The following is a 17,810-nucleotide window of genomic DNA, read 5'->3' on the forward strand; positions in this document are numbered from 1 at the left end:
GTCAGAAAGAAAAGTACAACAGCATAAAATACTGAGGAGAATTTTTCAGCTAGAATCCTAGCTAGGGCCATACGATTTTGAGAACCATCTGAGAAGTGGAGCCTAATTGATCAGTAATACTTTGCAAGGCGTTCCTAGAATAGTTCACAAAGCATTGCTGATTATAATAATTTTAACTAATCCGATCAACATTCTTATTAATAGTAATAAAGGGAATAAGGAACTCAAACCCAGCCTTAACCTGAGCTCGGGCCTTAAATTCATCTGGGACCCCTCTTGGGACCCCTATAGCATCTATGTATACATGTGATCAGATTTATATCAAGACAAATAAAAGGAAAAACCATGTGAATAGGAAGGATGCCTTTCAGAAAAATATGCAGAAGCATAGTAACCTTAACTAAAGTGCACTGGCCTATCCACTGGCTGGGTAGCTTAACAGGGAGCCAAAAGTCTCCATAAAGCCAGTAAATATCAAATCTAATGCAGCAACAATGGGGCATACCTATGAGCCAAGACAGAACAATAACCTGGGGGTAAATTACCTACAAAACTACCCTGTGTCAGATTAAAAACATGACATGTGTAATTGCCCTTATAGATGGTAACGGCAATATCAAGCTTTTGTTGTCCTGGCAACAAAGGGTATTTAGAACACTGCAGTGCACAAAGGGGATAGGTAAATAACCCAAAAAAGCATGGTTGGATACCAGGAGGGAGGTCCAGAGGTACGGTTCCTAGATGGGGTCTAGCTTGAGCACATATGTAACAATTACTCTTATTATGTTGATCAGCAGTGAATTTCATCCATTCTAACCAAAGGTTAGGTTCTGAAAACCCTACCTCAACAGCCACAATATCTTCAAAAGTGGGATTGGCAATAGCCATCATGTCAGTAAGTTTATTGAATGTAGGGACCAGTGGGTTAGTATTTTTTGGGGCCCCCACAAAATGGCGGGAGAAGATGAGTGGAGGTAGATAGATCCCATAAGAAAACTGATGGGTCGGATAGCTAGACCCACCCTTAAACCACATGTCCATAATGTACATACCTTCATCAGTAGGTCTAGGGTTGTCAATAGTAAGAGAAAGCTTAATAATTTGTACAGGAACACTTTTCCTATAACAGTGTCCAACCTTATGAAGGGTCATACAAGTAAGCAGTGATTTACCATTTTGGTTCACTGTTTTTCAGGGTATTTTCTAGTTTATAAGCCCAGTCAGTATTAATATTCCACCCTACCACTCCCCAGAATGCACACTTAACCCCCCAACGTGAGTCAGTAACATATATATATATGTCCTTAGTTTTAGGAATCTCTGAGGACCAATGGCACAGCCTTGGGATATCAATTGATGAACAGTCCACAATGTCACAATACTCAAAGGAGAAGGTGGCAACTTGCACACTGCTGGAATTATACCAAAGGGTAGCATACTATCGGTCTTTTCTGGATTCCAATTGAAGGACAGCCTTTGCGAGGGAGTAGTCCAGCTTGACGTCGTGTTCGCAAAGAGGTGTCGGGGGTGCTGTTTACAGCAGGAGTGTCATTTACAGATGGGTATGGGCAGAAAGTGTCGTGGACCCAGAACACATCATCCCTGTAGACCCAGTTAGAAATGATCCATACAGGGAGAAAAACTAGCAGCAGCAGTGCCAGTAAGAGAATGATAAAGTTGGTAGAATGCTGCAATGAGATCATTATGTTGTTCCACTGGAGGAGGTGAAATCTGCGCAGGGAAGACTTGCTTCTGGGGTTTTAGGTTAACCCTCTTCAAGCGACTTGCGTGGATCCAAACAGGAAACTCCTCAGTGAGTGCAGCGGGCCTGGGCACAGCGATCACAGTAGTGGGAAGGCCAAAGGGGAAATCCGTCTGCTTCCGATCCTTGGAAAGCTGCTGGATAATCACCAGGCTGGAAAAAATGGGTAAGAATCTGTGGAGAGAAAGGAGAAGTGCAAGACACGTTTCTTTGAACAAGCCCTAATATTTCAATTAGCTTTTGGACGTATTCCTCCTGTATCAAGGGAAAATCTACCCATGGGGCGGGGAAAGGTCATCCCGTGAGAATCTCAAAGGGAGAACAGCCAGATGTCTGTGCATACAGAAAGAGATACTTGAAAAGAAATGCTTGAAAAGCATTCCAAATATCATTCAGCAGCTGTACTCCAATGTGATCCAAATAAGAGATAGAAAACAAGAGAAACCATGTTGCCTGCACTGAACGTGGCAACATGCAACAATACCAATTCATTCACTTAGCATAGCCATGGCAAAAGAGAGACAATACTCAGTTACTTAAGGTTCTTAATTGAACAATCCAAAAGGATATGTTTTTGCGAGCTGCATATAACTTATTATGCACTTCAGAGAGACCATACTGATGTACTGAATGTATTCAGAAATGTATACTGAATGGATCATATGTAGGGAACACCACGAAATAAATGCTGTATAAAGTAAAACTTTTTCTTATAACCCCTAACTAAACTATATTCAGAATATAAAAGCTATAAGTAAAAGAACATTGCGCAGTTAGGCTAGTAAAAAGTGGAAAAAGAGCTCTAAAAATGGCCAATATTATGTATCCTGGGGTACCCACTAAACTAAAACAAGTAGACATGACACAGACAAAACATAAAGTTTTAAGCGTGGAGCTATTTCTTCATCTGTCAAGTGTGCAGGGCTGAATTTAACTCTGCAAATAAACACATTGATATAAAAAAACCAAAACAACAAATAATGTATATCATAACCATCTCATATTTGGAAAAAGGCATAAAGCTAATGTCTCTTTGGAGCGTCTCTATCTCTGCAGTGATAAAGAGGACCCGTGGAAAACATTAGAAATATCTGTGCCAAAACGGATCTGGGATGGCTATGTATAAATCCGGAAAAAACATTTTAAATTAGCAACATCCTAATTTCAGCTAAAACAATAGAAAGGAATTGTATTTTCCAATTTATTTTCAATTCACAACCGTGCCAGTTGTAATTATCGAACTATATATCTCTGTATCAAGGAGCAAAAGGTCAAGAATGAAAATATCACTAGCAAGAAGTTAAAATGTCGAGCGAGCACTACGATAACCAATACCATGATATTGGGCAATGAATAAGGGAGAGCTAGCAGCTGGTATCCAGGGTTTCCCCTCTTTGCACCAAAGTCCGTCCAAAAGGGCGGCTTTGGGCACCTGCCAAACGCCAGGCATCAAATTCAGAGGAGGGGGTGGTAACAAAGGACTGAAGCTGTGAAAAAAGAGAGGAAGAGAATCCTGTTCACCCTTGAGACCCAAAAGCCCATTTAAAAGAAGGGCTTGAACATCGTGAAGAGTGTGAAGGGTAATGAGGTGACCTAGGGTCAGAGAAGTAACCATCTCTACCACCATAGCACAAGCAGCCAGGGCTTGAACAGGAGTGACTATAAAAAAAGGCAACAGAGCGTAACTTACCGCCATGTTCTCCCTTCATGGTGTTACAATAGTCCCAAACAAAGAGATAAAACATGTGGGCATAAGCAGGAAAACCCAGACTTGAGCTAGAAACCAAAGCACATCTTAAATGTCCAACATTTCATAAGTCCATCTGATAAGAGCAGTCATTTCAGAAACCAGGGTCTGTCTCAAATCTGGTCATAGAAGGAACAAGCAGAGATCCATTGGCGGCAGTGACCAAACATAGCAAGAAAAGTAAGCATGTCTTTCTTGGTAGCTGGGCGGGGCAGACCCAGAATAGCAGCAATGCAGAAAGTGCAGATTTTCCTCTGACCATGAGACAGGACAAAACCCAGGTATTTCACTTCAGATGTACACCAGTGCAGTTTATTTCATGACACCTTGTGACCACACACAGACAACCATTATAAAAGGTACAAACTATCAGCCTGACAGGTCTCCTGAATTATGGAACACAAAAAGTTGTACAAAATGAGAATAGGACCATGAGGGGCAGTGCATGACTTGTAGAATAGCCCGAAGGACATTCCACACTAGGTATACTGTTGCTTAAAGGTGAAGGCAGCCTCACCAAAGGGACTAAAAATAAAACATTCTTTAGGAAAATGACAGAAAAAAAATCATTGGCTGCCGATGGAATGGTGGAAGAAACATAAGTGCAATGAGAATTACCAAAACTCTAACAGCCCTAATAATGCCATCAGCTTTGACAACAAGAGCGATGGGCGTATTATAAGAAGAGATGGTGGTTTTGATAATGCCGGAGAAAAGTCAAGAGACAAGCAGTGGAATCTCACCTTACTGCTTTATAAAACCAAGAATGAGTAACTTCAAAGAAGCACTATAGGGGGTCAGTGGAAGCCCAAACAGAGAAGTCTGGGGGAAGGGACAAAAACATTCATGCACAGACCCTGATAATGAAAGCAAAGAACAGATTAGCTTTTGCTCTGCACAAGAAAGAAAACCTCTAAAACGGAATTTTTTCTTTTTCTTGTTTCTTTTTTTTTTATGATCCAGCACAGAACACAAAGAAAGCAGCCGGTAGAAAAAACGCACAAAATTAGTCAGGATCAAAAGGAAGACAAGAAATAGTGCTTGTGTACAAACTACAAGGGAAAGATCTTAGACTGATTCAACCAGCGCTTTCAATTCATTCCACATAACAGCATGTCCTACCTCAGTATTAAAGATTGGTGACACAGAAAGATGGGAGCTGAAGGAAAAATGTCATACACACACACATCCGTACAAGTCTCATTTGTCTAGGAGTAACCTAAGTGCCTTATTACTCATTACAAAGCCAATATAACAATGCAAAAATATTCGCTTATCTTACCTTATAAGCGAGGTACAGTAATAAGAGACAATAAAATCTTATACTCTATAAAAGTTTTAACCTTACAAATGACAGAGTGGGCAGGGGGGTTCCAAAAATAATTTCATTCTTTCCGAAAGAATGGCAGCTGCTTATATTTATGAGGGGCGCTTACCGAAAGTACCCTGAGATTTTTCCCAAAAAAACTCCATAATAGAACCCAAAGCTTGAACTTAAAATAAGGGGTTGGGTACAGGTCACCACTACCCAGTGAGTATTAAAGAACAGAAAAAATTCAGAAATACTCACAAAATACTGGTGATATCATCTGCCCATCCCGGACGAGCCCCCAACTGAAAAGGATTCAGGTCCCAATTCCTGCCCCATACTTTCTCTGTCTCTGTCATTTGTAAGTCAGGTACCTGTTTACGTATATGTTCTGTCATTTTGTTCTTTATAATAGTTTCTACCATTTTGCCCAGCACCAACGTCTGACTTGCTGGTTTATTGGATGGATTTTCAAATCCTGTTAGTTTGTCTGGGTTTTGGAAGGCTCCAAACTTGGGGGCCACCTCTGGAGGGCCTCTGAGCATGTGAAGATGCAAATTGATGATAGCACTTGCATGTGCACATGCATGTGACATCATTGTGTCACATCTGTGCATTCTTGGAGGCTCTCCAGACATGGTTTTTTAGACTCAGGGAAGGGGAAGAGAAATGGTTTGTGTGGGGTTGGGGCTGGTGTAGAATTGGGCAGGGCCACGTGTCCTCTTTTTTAAATTTTTTTTCTTGAAGAAATCTGTAGCCTTCACTCGTGATAGTTGGGTTTTAGAGCAAGCTTCCTCACAGAAACTGTTCGGTTATCTATACTTATGTGCATAGTGCATTGGATGGGGGAGGGGGCATGTTAGTGATCCTCATCTCCCTTGACCTGAGTTCAGTCTTTGATCTTGTTAACTATTATCTCCTGCTATACCAGCTCATTGAAATTAGACTGCAAAGGCAGGAACTGTGTTGGTTTATCTCTTACTTGAAAACTAGGGCCCATATTCTCAAAACTTTAACGCTGTCACTAAACTGTTTACTGATGATTTAGCCTGTATGCATTTTAGCGGCGGATTCCGACAATGACATGTAAATGGGCTCTTCAGCATTGAATTGAGCCCTCCGGTGGATTCTTAAAAAATGTCGAGCCATTTTCTAAAAGCAGCATCATTTTTTGGCGGCAAAAATAAGCAACTAGTCCATGGATGCCGGTCAGTGTCGGAGACAACTAGAAAGCTTGTGCTGTGATGCAGTGGGAGAGATGCCCATTCTCTCTCCTGCTGCATCACAACATCCCTCCCCTTAAGAGACAGCGAACATCCCCCCTCTTGCAATGTTAGAGATGCCCACTCTCCCTGCTGCCAAGACACATCTGCTGCGTGCTCCACCCGCAGCGGGGGAGATGCCCACTCTCTCCACTGCTAAGTAACCTCCTCCCCACCTCCGATACCCCCTCCCCAGCCTCCGACAGCCCCCCTTACCTTCACTTAGATGCACGGAGGGCAGACTTCCTCCTCCCAGCTGGCCTGCCTGCATCATCTAAAATGGGCCTTCCCCTCCCCGGTGCATCCCCAATATCTTTTTATCCTACTGTGAACTTTTGATATTAGTAGTTACTATTTATTATAGTAACCCTTATCATATTGATGTTGTCCTACTAACAATTTAGTGCCATTGCTTACTGGGTAGAGCAAAATTAGACTTAAGTTGTATCTTTCCATTAACAAAACAGACAATCAAATAACTGAGTTAACGACGTCAAACTTTACATAGGGCTAGATTCACTGAACCTTCCGATCCTGTGCCAACGATCCAACCCCGACCTGATTCACTAAACTGCTGCCCGATCAATCTCCTACCCGATCCGATCCACCCATGCAAATTAGTAAAACCCCCATGCAAAATAGCCAAGAAATTGATTCTCTAACAATTGCTTGGCTATTTTGAATCGTGTTTTACTATCCTAAAACCCAACTGCTGCAGACCTGTCGGTAACACAGTTACCATTTATAGCAAAAAAGTGGGCTACCAAGATGATAAATTTGAACTTTTTAATAATAAATTTCTGATCAAATGTTAATTGTCATAACTAATAGGCTGTTGTTATCAATTCCTAGCATCAACTTCTACCATTCATCTCTGTTGATATTCTTCCTATTTCTTCTCTGAATGATTAAACCTGTTGTGGGCATATTATAACTATACAGACGTTAGTCTTTGGAACCTCTTATGATGTATATATCATTTCAAGTCCTCGTCTTGTATATTTTTATAATCATTTACGCCCACCACCATCTACCATTCCCTATTATCTCTTTATTTTTAATTTTTTAAAATTTTTAACTCATTTTTTAATTAGTAATACCCATAAATACTATTTCTAAAAAATTTTGTGAATCATGTGACAAAAAACCTTCTCATTCTAATTGAAAGGCAACACTTATCTTAGTGATTAGTGGATCCTGCCACCATCAACGCTGATGTTTCATAGAGACTCCCAATGCCCTCTCTTTTTGTGGGCGTTTCAACCCCAGATGGGTCTTCCTCGGGGGATGTTAAATATAAGCTGCCTCTCCAAAACCTATGTGGAGTTACTCCAATCTTCTCGACATGTACATGTTTATCCTGCTGTTTATCATAACTATCAACCGAGCGGTGTACCTTCCAACGTTTATTTTTAGCAAATGGCTCCAAGTTTCAATGGAGAAAAATTGTCCTTTGCTATAAATGATTTGAGATACGGGGCTGATGTCTTAAGGCTTTATTCTGTAGTATCTTTATGGTAACACAGGTAAACAGGTCTGCCTGTTTTTTGTTCACTTTTTTTAATGGCACTGATATTTTGCTTGTATTACACACGCACAATATCTGGCCAATTTTTTCTAAAAAAAGAAAAAACACCCCCTCCCCCCCCACATACACAAACACGGCCCTGCGGGCTCCTCCCCCCAAGAAAAAGGCAGGAGGGAAGCCGACTCCCACCTGCCATCGGGCCCAGCTCTGCCGAAAAAACCCCAAAACTTCCCTGACGTTGCCCACCCTCTCTCTGCTAGCACAAATACGGTAGGAGGGATGCCAATTCCCTCCTGCCATCGTAACCTCCTATCGCCATTGGCCAGGCCAGGCCCATCCCCCTCCCCGTACCTTTAAAAAGTTGGGGAGCAGGAGGGGTGCTAAGTCCCTCCTGCTCCAGCCTCCTCCAACGGTGAATGTGGGCCTTAGATCCTGCCCCGGTGCATCATGTGATGCACAGGGAGGGGCCTAAGGCCCTAATTGGCTCAGGTGCCTCAGGCCCCTCAGCCAATCAGGGATTTCCTTAGGGAGGATCTAAGGAAGGCCCTGATTGGCCAAAACAATGAAAAAGATAGTGAATCAATCGCTGTTTTAAAATCAGCCAGGAATTGGCCAACAGTGACTGACTCCCTATCTTTAGTGAATCTGGGCCATAGCCCTCGTACTTTCTCCTTATCCAGTCACGATAACGATAGGAATGTTGTTAACTGGAATGGCTCAAAGAAAACATATTTTTGCGAATTATAATGTATTATACATTTTCAAGGATAGCGAAGGTGAAAGGTCGCCCCTAAGGTTGTAATACCTGGTTTTAGCAGAAGAACTTCTCGCCCACATCTGTGTGTGTCTCTAAATCTACATTTCTGGATCTTATTAAGGAATTGAGCTGTTTTAAGCAAAAATTTATTTCCTTAGTATGTTTTTGTTTCTTTGTATGGTTTCAAACTGCTTTTTTTGTTTAAATTGCTTTCTGTACAAGTTCAAAACTTATAAATAAAAGTTGTATCTTTCCAAGTGCCAAGAGATCATTGAAAAGATGCAAATCTGGAAGCACCAGACTGGATGCCTTAATTCAACCATGACCAGAGAAAGAGCTGTTATACATGTTTCCCCCATGGCCCTTTGATAGACTGAATCATCCGCAGAATAGGAAACCACCCAGTGTTGGTAATCCCTGGTGGCCCTGGATTGGCTGTGTTGTCTGTGGTATGTGGTTGGAGAGATCAAGGTTTCAAGCTTCCGATTCTTCTGGATCTACTATCACAGGCCAGTTCCCATAGAGAATTCGGAACACTTTGGGCTTACAGCATGGCTCTTGAGCATACAGCATTAGCGTGGAAAGGATACTTGAAAGTGATCATTACTATTCTTAGAGCTAAGAAGCTGGTGACAGTCACAGCTTATACTAAGGCCTGGAAAATGTTTCAGCACTAGTGTGCTAAAGACAGTGTGGAACGTTTAAGAGCCCCAATTTCGGTGGTCTTGGCATTTCGATAAGCAGAATTCGAAAAGGGTCAGGCAGTTGGATCACTCAAAGTGCCTCTTGTGTTTCAGAGCTCAAGTAAAAAAGGCTTCACTAGCTTCTCACCCAGACATAGCCAAATTTTTGAAGTGGGTGCTCAGGTTGCACTCTCGCATAAGACAACGTTTTCCAGCATGAAACCTTAACATTGTATTGCAGGGATTTAGTAAGGCTCCATATGAGCCTTTGCAGGAGGCGTCACTGATAGATCTGATGGTTAAGACAGTCTTCTTGATGACTTTTGCCCTGCAAGAAGAGTCTTGGAGTTGCAAGCACTTTTGTGTAAAGAGCCAGTCCTCAAAGTTACAGAAGGTGGGATCTCCCTGCGCATGATTCCCTCCTTTTTGCTGAAAGTGGTTTTGGCCTTTCACGTCAACCAGGAGGTCTGGTTACCTGCACTTCATTCCATGGGTTCAAAGAAAAAGGACAAAGTTTTGATGTTGCTGGATGTGCAGAGAGTTCTTCTCTGGTATCTCGAGGTAGTTAATGACTTCTGGCTCTCAGATCATCTTTTTGTGCTAACTAGTCTAAGTAGGCTATGCAGCCCAGCGTCTAAGGTATCCATTTCAAGATGGATTTGCATGGCGCTATGGTAAACAGCTGCTGATAGCTTTGAAGCACATTCCACTTGAAGTATGGCATCTTCATGGGCAGAGGCCCGAACAATTCCACCCAAGGAAATTTGTAGGGCAATTACATGGCCCATACTCCATACCTTTACAAAGTTTTACAGAGTGGATGCGGCAGCTCAATAGGACGCCACTTTTGGGTCCTTGGTGTTGAGGGCAGGCTTGCCATAGACTTGAGGGACTGCTTTGGTATGTCCCACTCATCAAGACTCCTATGCCCTTTGCACCAGAAGGGAAGATTAGGTTCTTGTTTTGATAATCTTCTTTCTGGTATAAGGGCATATGATTCTTGATGCCCCACTATGTCAGTTTATGATTTTCCTGCTTACTGTCTCGGAAAGGTATATCGGTCCGGAGCTTAAGATCTTCTCCTGCCAGTCAGATATGAAGAGCAAAGTACCACTTTTATGGGTATAGAAACAAGTGTGAGTATCAGAGCTCTATAAGTATTGGTGCTGGTTGCACTCAGGTAGGTGGCTTGTTCGTGCCACCTCAGTTCTCTAATGTTTTTATTAACGTTGTTTACTATATTAGAGCAGAACAGAAATGTCTTATCAGGGAAATTCCCCTATCCCCTCCTTCTTATTTCTCCTGTTATAATGATTATTGACTGCTTTGGTACAAACTGAGGAGATACAATACAGCCCAGTGAAGAAGGAGGCAGAGCTGAGAAATGTAGATGACGTCTTCTGCACAGCTCAATATTGGGGGAAAACGACCCACTTGTCAAGACTCCTTATGTCCTTATACCAGAAAGAGCCTAATCTTTCCTTCAGGTTTTGATGGCTTGAGTCCATGAGAGAGTATGAGATTAAGGTTATGACCTGCACAATCTATCCAGACCTCATCTAGAAATATTGCTTTCAAATTAGCTGCATTATCAGTTTATAGCTCAACGGCGATTATACTCTGCCAAACAAATCGATGAATATTCTCACCAGTTCCAGTGATTTCCCATATTGTCAAACTACTGAACATGTGCATTCATTTTCATCAATGTGTGCTCCTCTTTCAATTTTTTTTAAGCCGAGTTGTTGATGTCAAGTTTCCTAGTTAAGGTGACGGGAACATCATCTGGTTCCCATCCCCATTCACTTTTGATCTATCCCCACATTAGTAATGACTCATTTGTCCCCCCCATCCCTGGGAATTTCTGCAGGTTTCCCATTGTCCCTGTGCACACCTCTAGTAGATAGTAGTCCAAGAAGAAAGCTTTCCAATAATTCAAAAATCTACAAAAATGTTTATTAATAAAAAAAAAATTATAAAAAATATAGATATATAATAGAAGCAATATATATATATAATAGAAGAAAAAAATTAAAGATGTCTAAGATTAAGACCTAGTTTGAGAAACAGGTAGCTCCCCTGCATTACGGGACTGGAAACCGGAGTTGTCATCTTCCTCATCCTCAACACACATGCTTTTAGCATAAACACAGACTCCAGTCTTGTTAGCTTTTTCTTTCATTCTCTGTTTCTCTCTGTCTCTCAATTGTGCCCTCTGTGTTCTAGACATGTGAAGCTGCCTTTGCTACAAAGGACCGCCTGCGAGCCCATATGGTGCGCCATGAGGAGAAGGTGCCCTGCCATGTCTGTGGCAAACTGCTGAGTGCCGCCTACATAACTGACCATATGAAGGTGCATAACCAAGGGCCCAACCATGTCTGTGAGCTTTGCAGCAAAGGTAAGTGGAGTCCTTCAGGATACCATCCCATATGATTAATCACTGGAATAGGGTAATGGGGCTGAGGAAATATTAGGAGCCAAGATTGGTAGGCAGCACTAGACATGAAGAAAATTGTTTTTTAAAAATATTTTCAACCTGGGAAAGACTGAGGCAGGAAATAGGATTAAATAGATTGGTTCAGGTCAGCTTGAAGACAAAAGCTGGAGAGAATTAACTCAGGGAACAAGTTACTTCTTTGCCTGGGAAGAGGTTTGTACTTCATTCCCTATTTTCTTCTGTTCCTTCAATTTGTAGCTCAGTGCCAATTTACAGCTCATTGGGTACCAGCCTGTACAGTACCATGAGCCTTTATTCACAGCTACTGAGAAATTGTCTCCATATTTTTAATCACCACCTTTGTAGGCCAGCCGTTGTGGTGTTGGTTTTAGGCGGGGATCACAAACTGCAACCAATATGGCCAATAAGTGTCACTGGCTTAAAGAGCAGAAATCTTAGCTGAAGAACCAAATCTGGATGTTCACATAGCAGTGCATAGCACTATTGCTAAGCTATTGGAGTGACTTCTGGGAACGGTGACTAGCTGTGCTCAATTTACCACAAATGTCTCTCCTTTTCTGCCTATCCTTCTCTCTCTTCCCCAGCCTCCTAAGTTAAAATGTCTCCTATTTTTGTTGATTGTTAATTGTTTGAAAATGTAGACTGCCACACCCCATTTCTGATCCTGCTTTGTAAATGTCTTCTCCAATAATCTGTAGATTAGGCCTGTTCCGGTCACCAAATAACCTAAATTTAAACAGTATAAAAGGAGGGAAAGTGGAACAGGACATCCCAAACTAGAACATGACACGGGAACAAATTTGTCCCCGTCCCTGCGGGATCTCATTATCTCTGCCCCGTCTCTGCGAGTTCTGTCCCATTCCTGCAAGCTCTGCCATAAACACTTATGATTTTATAATGTTCGAGGCTTGTGAAGATGAGGACAGAGTTTGTAGAAATGGAGCAGGGACAGAGCTCATGGGGATGGGACGGGAAAAATGGAAATGTGCTGTGCAGGCCCCACTTTGCATCCCTCCTCCCCCCCCCCCCCCCCGAACAAAAGAAGTGCTTTCTCTCCCTGCCTACCATTTGTTGGTGGTGTAGTGGCTAGTCAGGGCAGGAGTGATCCTGCCCCCACTGGGACCTTGGTCAGAGTGGCTCCTGAGAACTCCAGGAGCAAATTTATTTTTACCCATATCTTCTCACCTCTGCTGCACACTTAGCCATGCTTCTCACACACAAACCCTCCCGATAGGACCATTTCTACTAGCTTCTTCTCGCCCTCATTCTATCCCAAGCAATTTGACATCACAGCACACTCCTGGGCCACCATTGCCTCACAAGTCTCACTAATTTAAATCTACTAAAGCAGCACCAGGTGCCCACTCCTTCCCCTCTGTGGCTCCTGTACACCTCTTCCTCCTGCTACTGACTTTACCCAATCTCTCTCTTCACCCTAAACCACCAAACTCCTCACCACCACATCATTCGCTCTTTGAATTCATCACCTCACCCTCCCGTTTGTCTTCTACCTTCTTTACAGTCCTAAAGCTTCAACACTTTCTTCTCAGCCATCCTCATTCTCCCTCTATGTATCTCATCCACAGTGCTTTCCCCCCATGCCTCTCCTACACTCATCTGTATTCTCTTGCTCCTTCTTTTGCTCTCTGCCAGGGATATCCATCCCAATCCCGGTCCTCCTAATCAAGTCATGCAGGTCCCACTGCAGCATCTCCAGTCTCATCTCTGTTCCTCTCCTCTCCCTTTCTCATGTGCCCCGTGGAATGCCTGCTCTGTCTCCAACAAGCTTGCTTATGTCCATGACCTCTTTATTTTTTTGCTCTCTGTCTGCTTGCACTAACAGAAACCTGGCTCTGTCCTGAAGACTGTTTCCATCGCTGTTGTATGTCATAGAGGATACCTTCTCTCCCATTCGCATTGCCCTGCTGGTTGGGGAGGTGGTGTTGGGCTGCTCCTCTCACCTTCTTGTACGTTTCAACCCCTTCTTCCGCCTCAGTCTTACTGCTTCTCCTCCAAAGTCCACTCCATCTAGCTATTTTCTCCTCTACCTCTCAGAATAGCGGTCATTTATGAACCCCCTGACAAATCCCTCTCTTCCTTTCTCAAAGACTTCAATTGCTGGCTTTCCTTCTTTCTCGAACTCTCGTTCCCTAGCAACAGCAGCAGATGAATCCAGAGACCAATGGGATAGCTCACATCTACCAGCAGGCGGAGATAGAGAAACTGATTAACAGGTGGTCCTATTGGCTGGCACTCCTCCTGTTTATTCAGTATTCTCTATCTCCCAGCAGGAAAAGATCGCTATTCAACTAGCTCCTGAATTCTGGCTGTGGCTGGAACTTTATTTTCTCCTGTTGAGGTTTATCTTCAGTGAGACTGCCATTCTGTTTCTCCTGTTGAGGTTTCTCTTCAGTGAGACTGCCATTCTGTTTCTCCTGTTGAGGTTTCTCTTCAGTGAGCTGGCAATGCTATTTCTCCTGTTGAGATTTTCTCTTCAGTGAGACAGGGGTGTCCGGCTGAACGGTGCCGGCTTTAGGGGTTACACCTGGGCCCCCCCAGGTCCCTGCCTCACCCTCCCTCCAGTGATAGAGGGTCTGACTGGGTCTCAATATTTTTCTTCTTTCCCTTCTCTGTAAAAAAAAAAAAAAAGAGACCGCAGTTCCTCCATTCTGCCTGGTTACTGCTGATCAACCAGATTTAACTGGCTTCAACCGGCCCTAACAACAAGTTTGTGAGTATGTCTGGCTTTTACGGTTGTTTGAACTTCAGGTTCTGTTTGGGAGTCTTAGTAATGTGGGTTCGGTCAACGTATGTTTAAGGCATGGATATTTTATTGAGGCTAAGTTTTATGACTAGAAATCCGTGGAGGGAGCCGGGACTTCCCGCCCTTTGCATTCACGCGCTTGGTTTCCTTGTTGGTTACAGCACGGCAGTAGCGGTGCAATTTTATGCTCGCACTTGTTCTCATTGTTGGGTTTCAGTGCAGCAATAGTAGTCCTGTTTATTCTGAGGCTCTCTTTCATCGGTGTTTGTCACGGCCATGTGCAGCTGATAGTGCAGGTGCCGGTTTATAGCAGCATGAGATGGGACATGTATTTTCCGGCGCTGTGGGCCGTTCTTCTGGTTATTCCCTGAGTCTGATTTTATTTCTATGCAACCCACGGCAGGGTAAATTTTATTATTATTATTATTCATTATTATTATTCTTTATTCTTATATACCGCCATACCCAGTGAGTTCTAGGCGGTTTACATCAATTAGCAAATGATCTGCATTGAATAGCAGATTTACAACAAAATTAGAAGTAGGTTTACAAAATTAGAAGCAGATTTACAGCATAATTAGAAGTATTTTTAACAGCAAATTGCAGGCTGAATTACGATAAATTACAGTGATTTGCCGCAGTCAGCCGTGAAATTACAGCGATTCTTAACTGTCTGCAAAGAGGGCAGGTTTACAACAATATTACAGAAATTGCAGGTTTGATCGAGCTAGGTAGGGGAGGTAGAGAGTGGGGGAGGGAGGGACTGGTGAAGGAGGAAGGGGGCAGGGGTGGGGTAAGTGTCATGTGAGGTGAATGGATTATTAAGGGTCGTGTTTGCTGAAAAGGTACGTTTTTAGTAGTTTTCTGAATGATAGGTAAGTGGGGGCCTCGAGTATCATCTGTGCTAGCCATGGGTTCGACTTGGCTGCTTGGAAGGCAAAAGTTCTATCAAGGAATCTTTTGAGAGGACAGTGTTTAGGCGAAGGGAAGGCGAACAATTGAGTTCTCCGTGATGTCCTGTTGCTGCAGTAAAGGTTAAAGTGTGTGTTTATGTAACTTGGGGAGGAGCCGTTAACCGATTTGTAGCAGAAGCATGCAAATTTAAAAAGAATTCTAGATTCAAATGGTAGCCAGTGTAGTTGGTGATAGAAAGGGGTGACATGTTCCCATTTCTTTAGGCCAAAGATGAGGCGCACCGCGGTATTTTGGACTATTTTTAGTCTCTGGTAGTTTTCTTAGTGGCGTTAAGGTAGATGATATTGCAGTAGTCGAGGATGCTGAGGATGGAGGATTGTACAAGTAGGCGGAATGCATTGTCATAGAAGTGTTTTTTTATGGTGCGAAGTTTCCAAAGTACCGAGAAGCTTTTCCTAATTATGAGGTCGGTATGGTTATCTAGAGATAAGTTTTTGTCCAGCGTGACTCCCAGAATTTTTATGGTCGGATCAAGGGGGAAGGTCTTTCCTTTTAGTTGAATTGTGGTTTCCTTAATTTTATCTTTGGGGGAGGCTAGGAAAAATTTTGTTTTGTCTGGGTTTAATTTCAGTCTGAATGAAAGCATCCAGAGTTCTATCTGGTTGAGAGTGTTTGAGATGTGGTCGAGTAGTTCTTGTGAAAAGTTGGTTAATGGGATGGTTATTGTGATATCGTCTGCATAAATGAAGAATTTGAGATTTAGGTTGTGTAAGAGTTTACCTAGTGAGGCTAGGTATATGTTGAATAGGATGGGGGATAGGGGGGAGCCCTGTGGGACCCCGCAGGTGTTGTCCCAGCAGTATGAGAAAGAGTTATTCTTGAGTACCTTGTATGATCTATTTTGTAGGAACCCCTGAAACCAATTGAGGACCTGGTCTGAGATGCCTATGTGCGCTAGGCATTCCAGGAGAATGGTGTGGTCGACCAGGTCAAAAGCACTGCTCAGGTCGAGTTGTATGATCAGGGCACTTGAGCCCTGACTGAAGAGTGTGAGGAGGTGGTCGAGAAGGGAGGCTATGATGGTTTCAGTGCTGTGGTCCGCACGAAATCCTGATTGGTTGTCACTTAGAATGTTGAATTTTTCAAGGTATGCGGAAAGTTCCGCTTTTACCAACCCTTCCGCTATTTTGGTAAATAGGGGGATGCTGGCGATCGGCCTATAATTAGATGGGGAATTTGGTGGTTCTTTCTCATTTTTTAAAATTGGGGTGATCATTATTTGACCCTGCTCCGACGGGAAGTTACCTTTGGATAGTAGGTAATTAACCCATGTCATCATTTTTGCTTTAAAATGGGGGGGGGGGCCGTTCTCATGATTTTTGGTGGGCATGTGTCCAGATGGCAGTAGGAGTGAGTATACTTGTTGTAGTAAGTATTGAAGGTTTGCCAATCGGTTACTGCGAATTGTTTCCAACTGAGGTCGACTTTGGCTCCCGGGTCTGGGTTTGGTGGATTCATGTCTGTGAGGATGGGGAAGAGCTCGAGGGGGTTGGGGCTGGCTGGTAGAGTTGTTCTTATTTTTTGGATCTTGGTATTGAAGAAGTCGGCAAGGGTGTTGGCGGTTAAGGTGGCTTCTTCGTGTAGGTTTGTGTAGGTTTCTATGTTGTATAGATCGTTGACCAATCTGAAGAGGTTATTGCTATTGGTTTTAGGATTACCGATTTTGTGGGAGTAGAATTTTTTTCTTTTTTCACTAGTGAGGGATTTGTACTGTTTTAATTTTTGTCTCCATGCCAGTCTGTGTTCTAGCGTTCCGGATTTTTGCCATGATCTTTCGGCTTTTCTGAGATCCTTCTTGCATTGCAGCAGTTCAGAATCGAACCAGCCCTCTTGGTTGGGGGTTCTTATTCTGCGGGTTTTTTTGGGGGCAATCTCGTTTAGTATATTGGTACTATCTTGTATCCAGGAGGTCATGATTTGTTCCGTATCTTCTATTGGATTGGTGTTGATTTCGAAGTGGGACCAGAATTCCATTGGGTCAATCTTTCCTCTGGTATTGTGGGTTTTGACGGTTCTTGTTTTTTCGCTTTTAGGAGGTTTAAGTTGGCATCCAATGGTGAAGCTACATAGGCGGTGATCGGACCAAAGGGAGTCTGACCAGTTGCCTTGTTTCCAATAAAAAGTGGGATTGGTCTGTTCCTTGGAGGATAGAGTTACCAGGTCTAACTGATGTCCTCTTTGGTGGGTTTTGATCGGGGGGTGTTTGTCAAAGCCTAGTTGTGAGAGCAGTGACCAGAAGTCCGCGGTTTCAGGTTGGTCAGTTTGCTCGAGGTGTATGTTGATGTCCCCACACAGTAGGTTGTATGGGCTTGTTAGAGAATTGGTAAGAAGTGATTCAGCGAAGTCGTCTTTGGTCGTGGTCCATTTTTTGGGGGGTATGTAAAATAAAGTGATGGTTAGTGAGGAGGGCAGAGATGTTGATGCTAGGGCGATGGTTAGAATTTCGGAATTAGGTGAAGAGGTTGTGTTAAGAACGGAAGCATTGAGATGGTCTCGGAAGATTATTGCTAGTCCTCCTCCTCTTCCCCATGTTCTGGCTAGGGAGAGTATCTTGAATCTTGGTGG

At 43.0% G+C, this 17,810-nt stretch overlaps 1 protein-coding gene across 5 annotated transcripts in view; it reads left to right on the forward strand.

Annotated features, from left to right (window-relative positions):
- MAZ (MYC associated zinc finger protein) overlaps positions 1-17,810 on the forward strand; it is an 89,822-nt gene that overhangs the window by 54,712 nt on the left and 17,300 nt on the right. For all 5 annotated transcript variants that reach the window (XM_033946400.1, XM_033946398.1, XM_033946401.1 and 2 more), the window contains one exon: positions 11,275-11,446. In XM_033946400.1, coding sequence (XP_033802291.1) covers positions 11,275-11,446 — 172 coding nt within the window. The remainder of the gene's footprint in view (positions 1-11,274; positions 11,447-17,810) is intronic.

Source organism: Geotrypetes seraphini, chromosome 5, assembly GCF_902459505.1.
Source record: "Geotrypetes seraphini chromosome 5, aGeoSer1.1, whole genome shotgun sequence".
In the NCBI taxonomy this organism is placed as follows: Eukaryota; Metazoa; Chordata; class Amphibia; order Gymnophiona; family Dermophiidae; genus Geotrypetes; species Geotrypetes seraphini.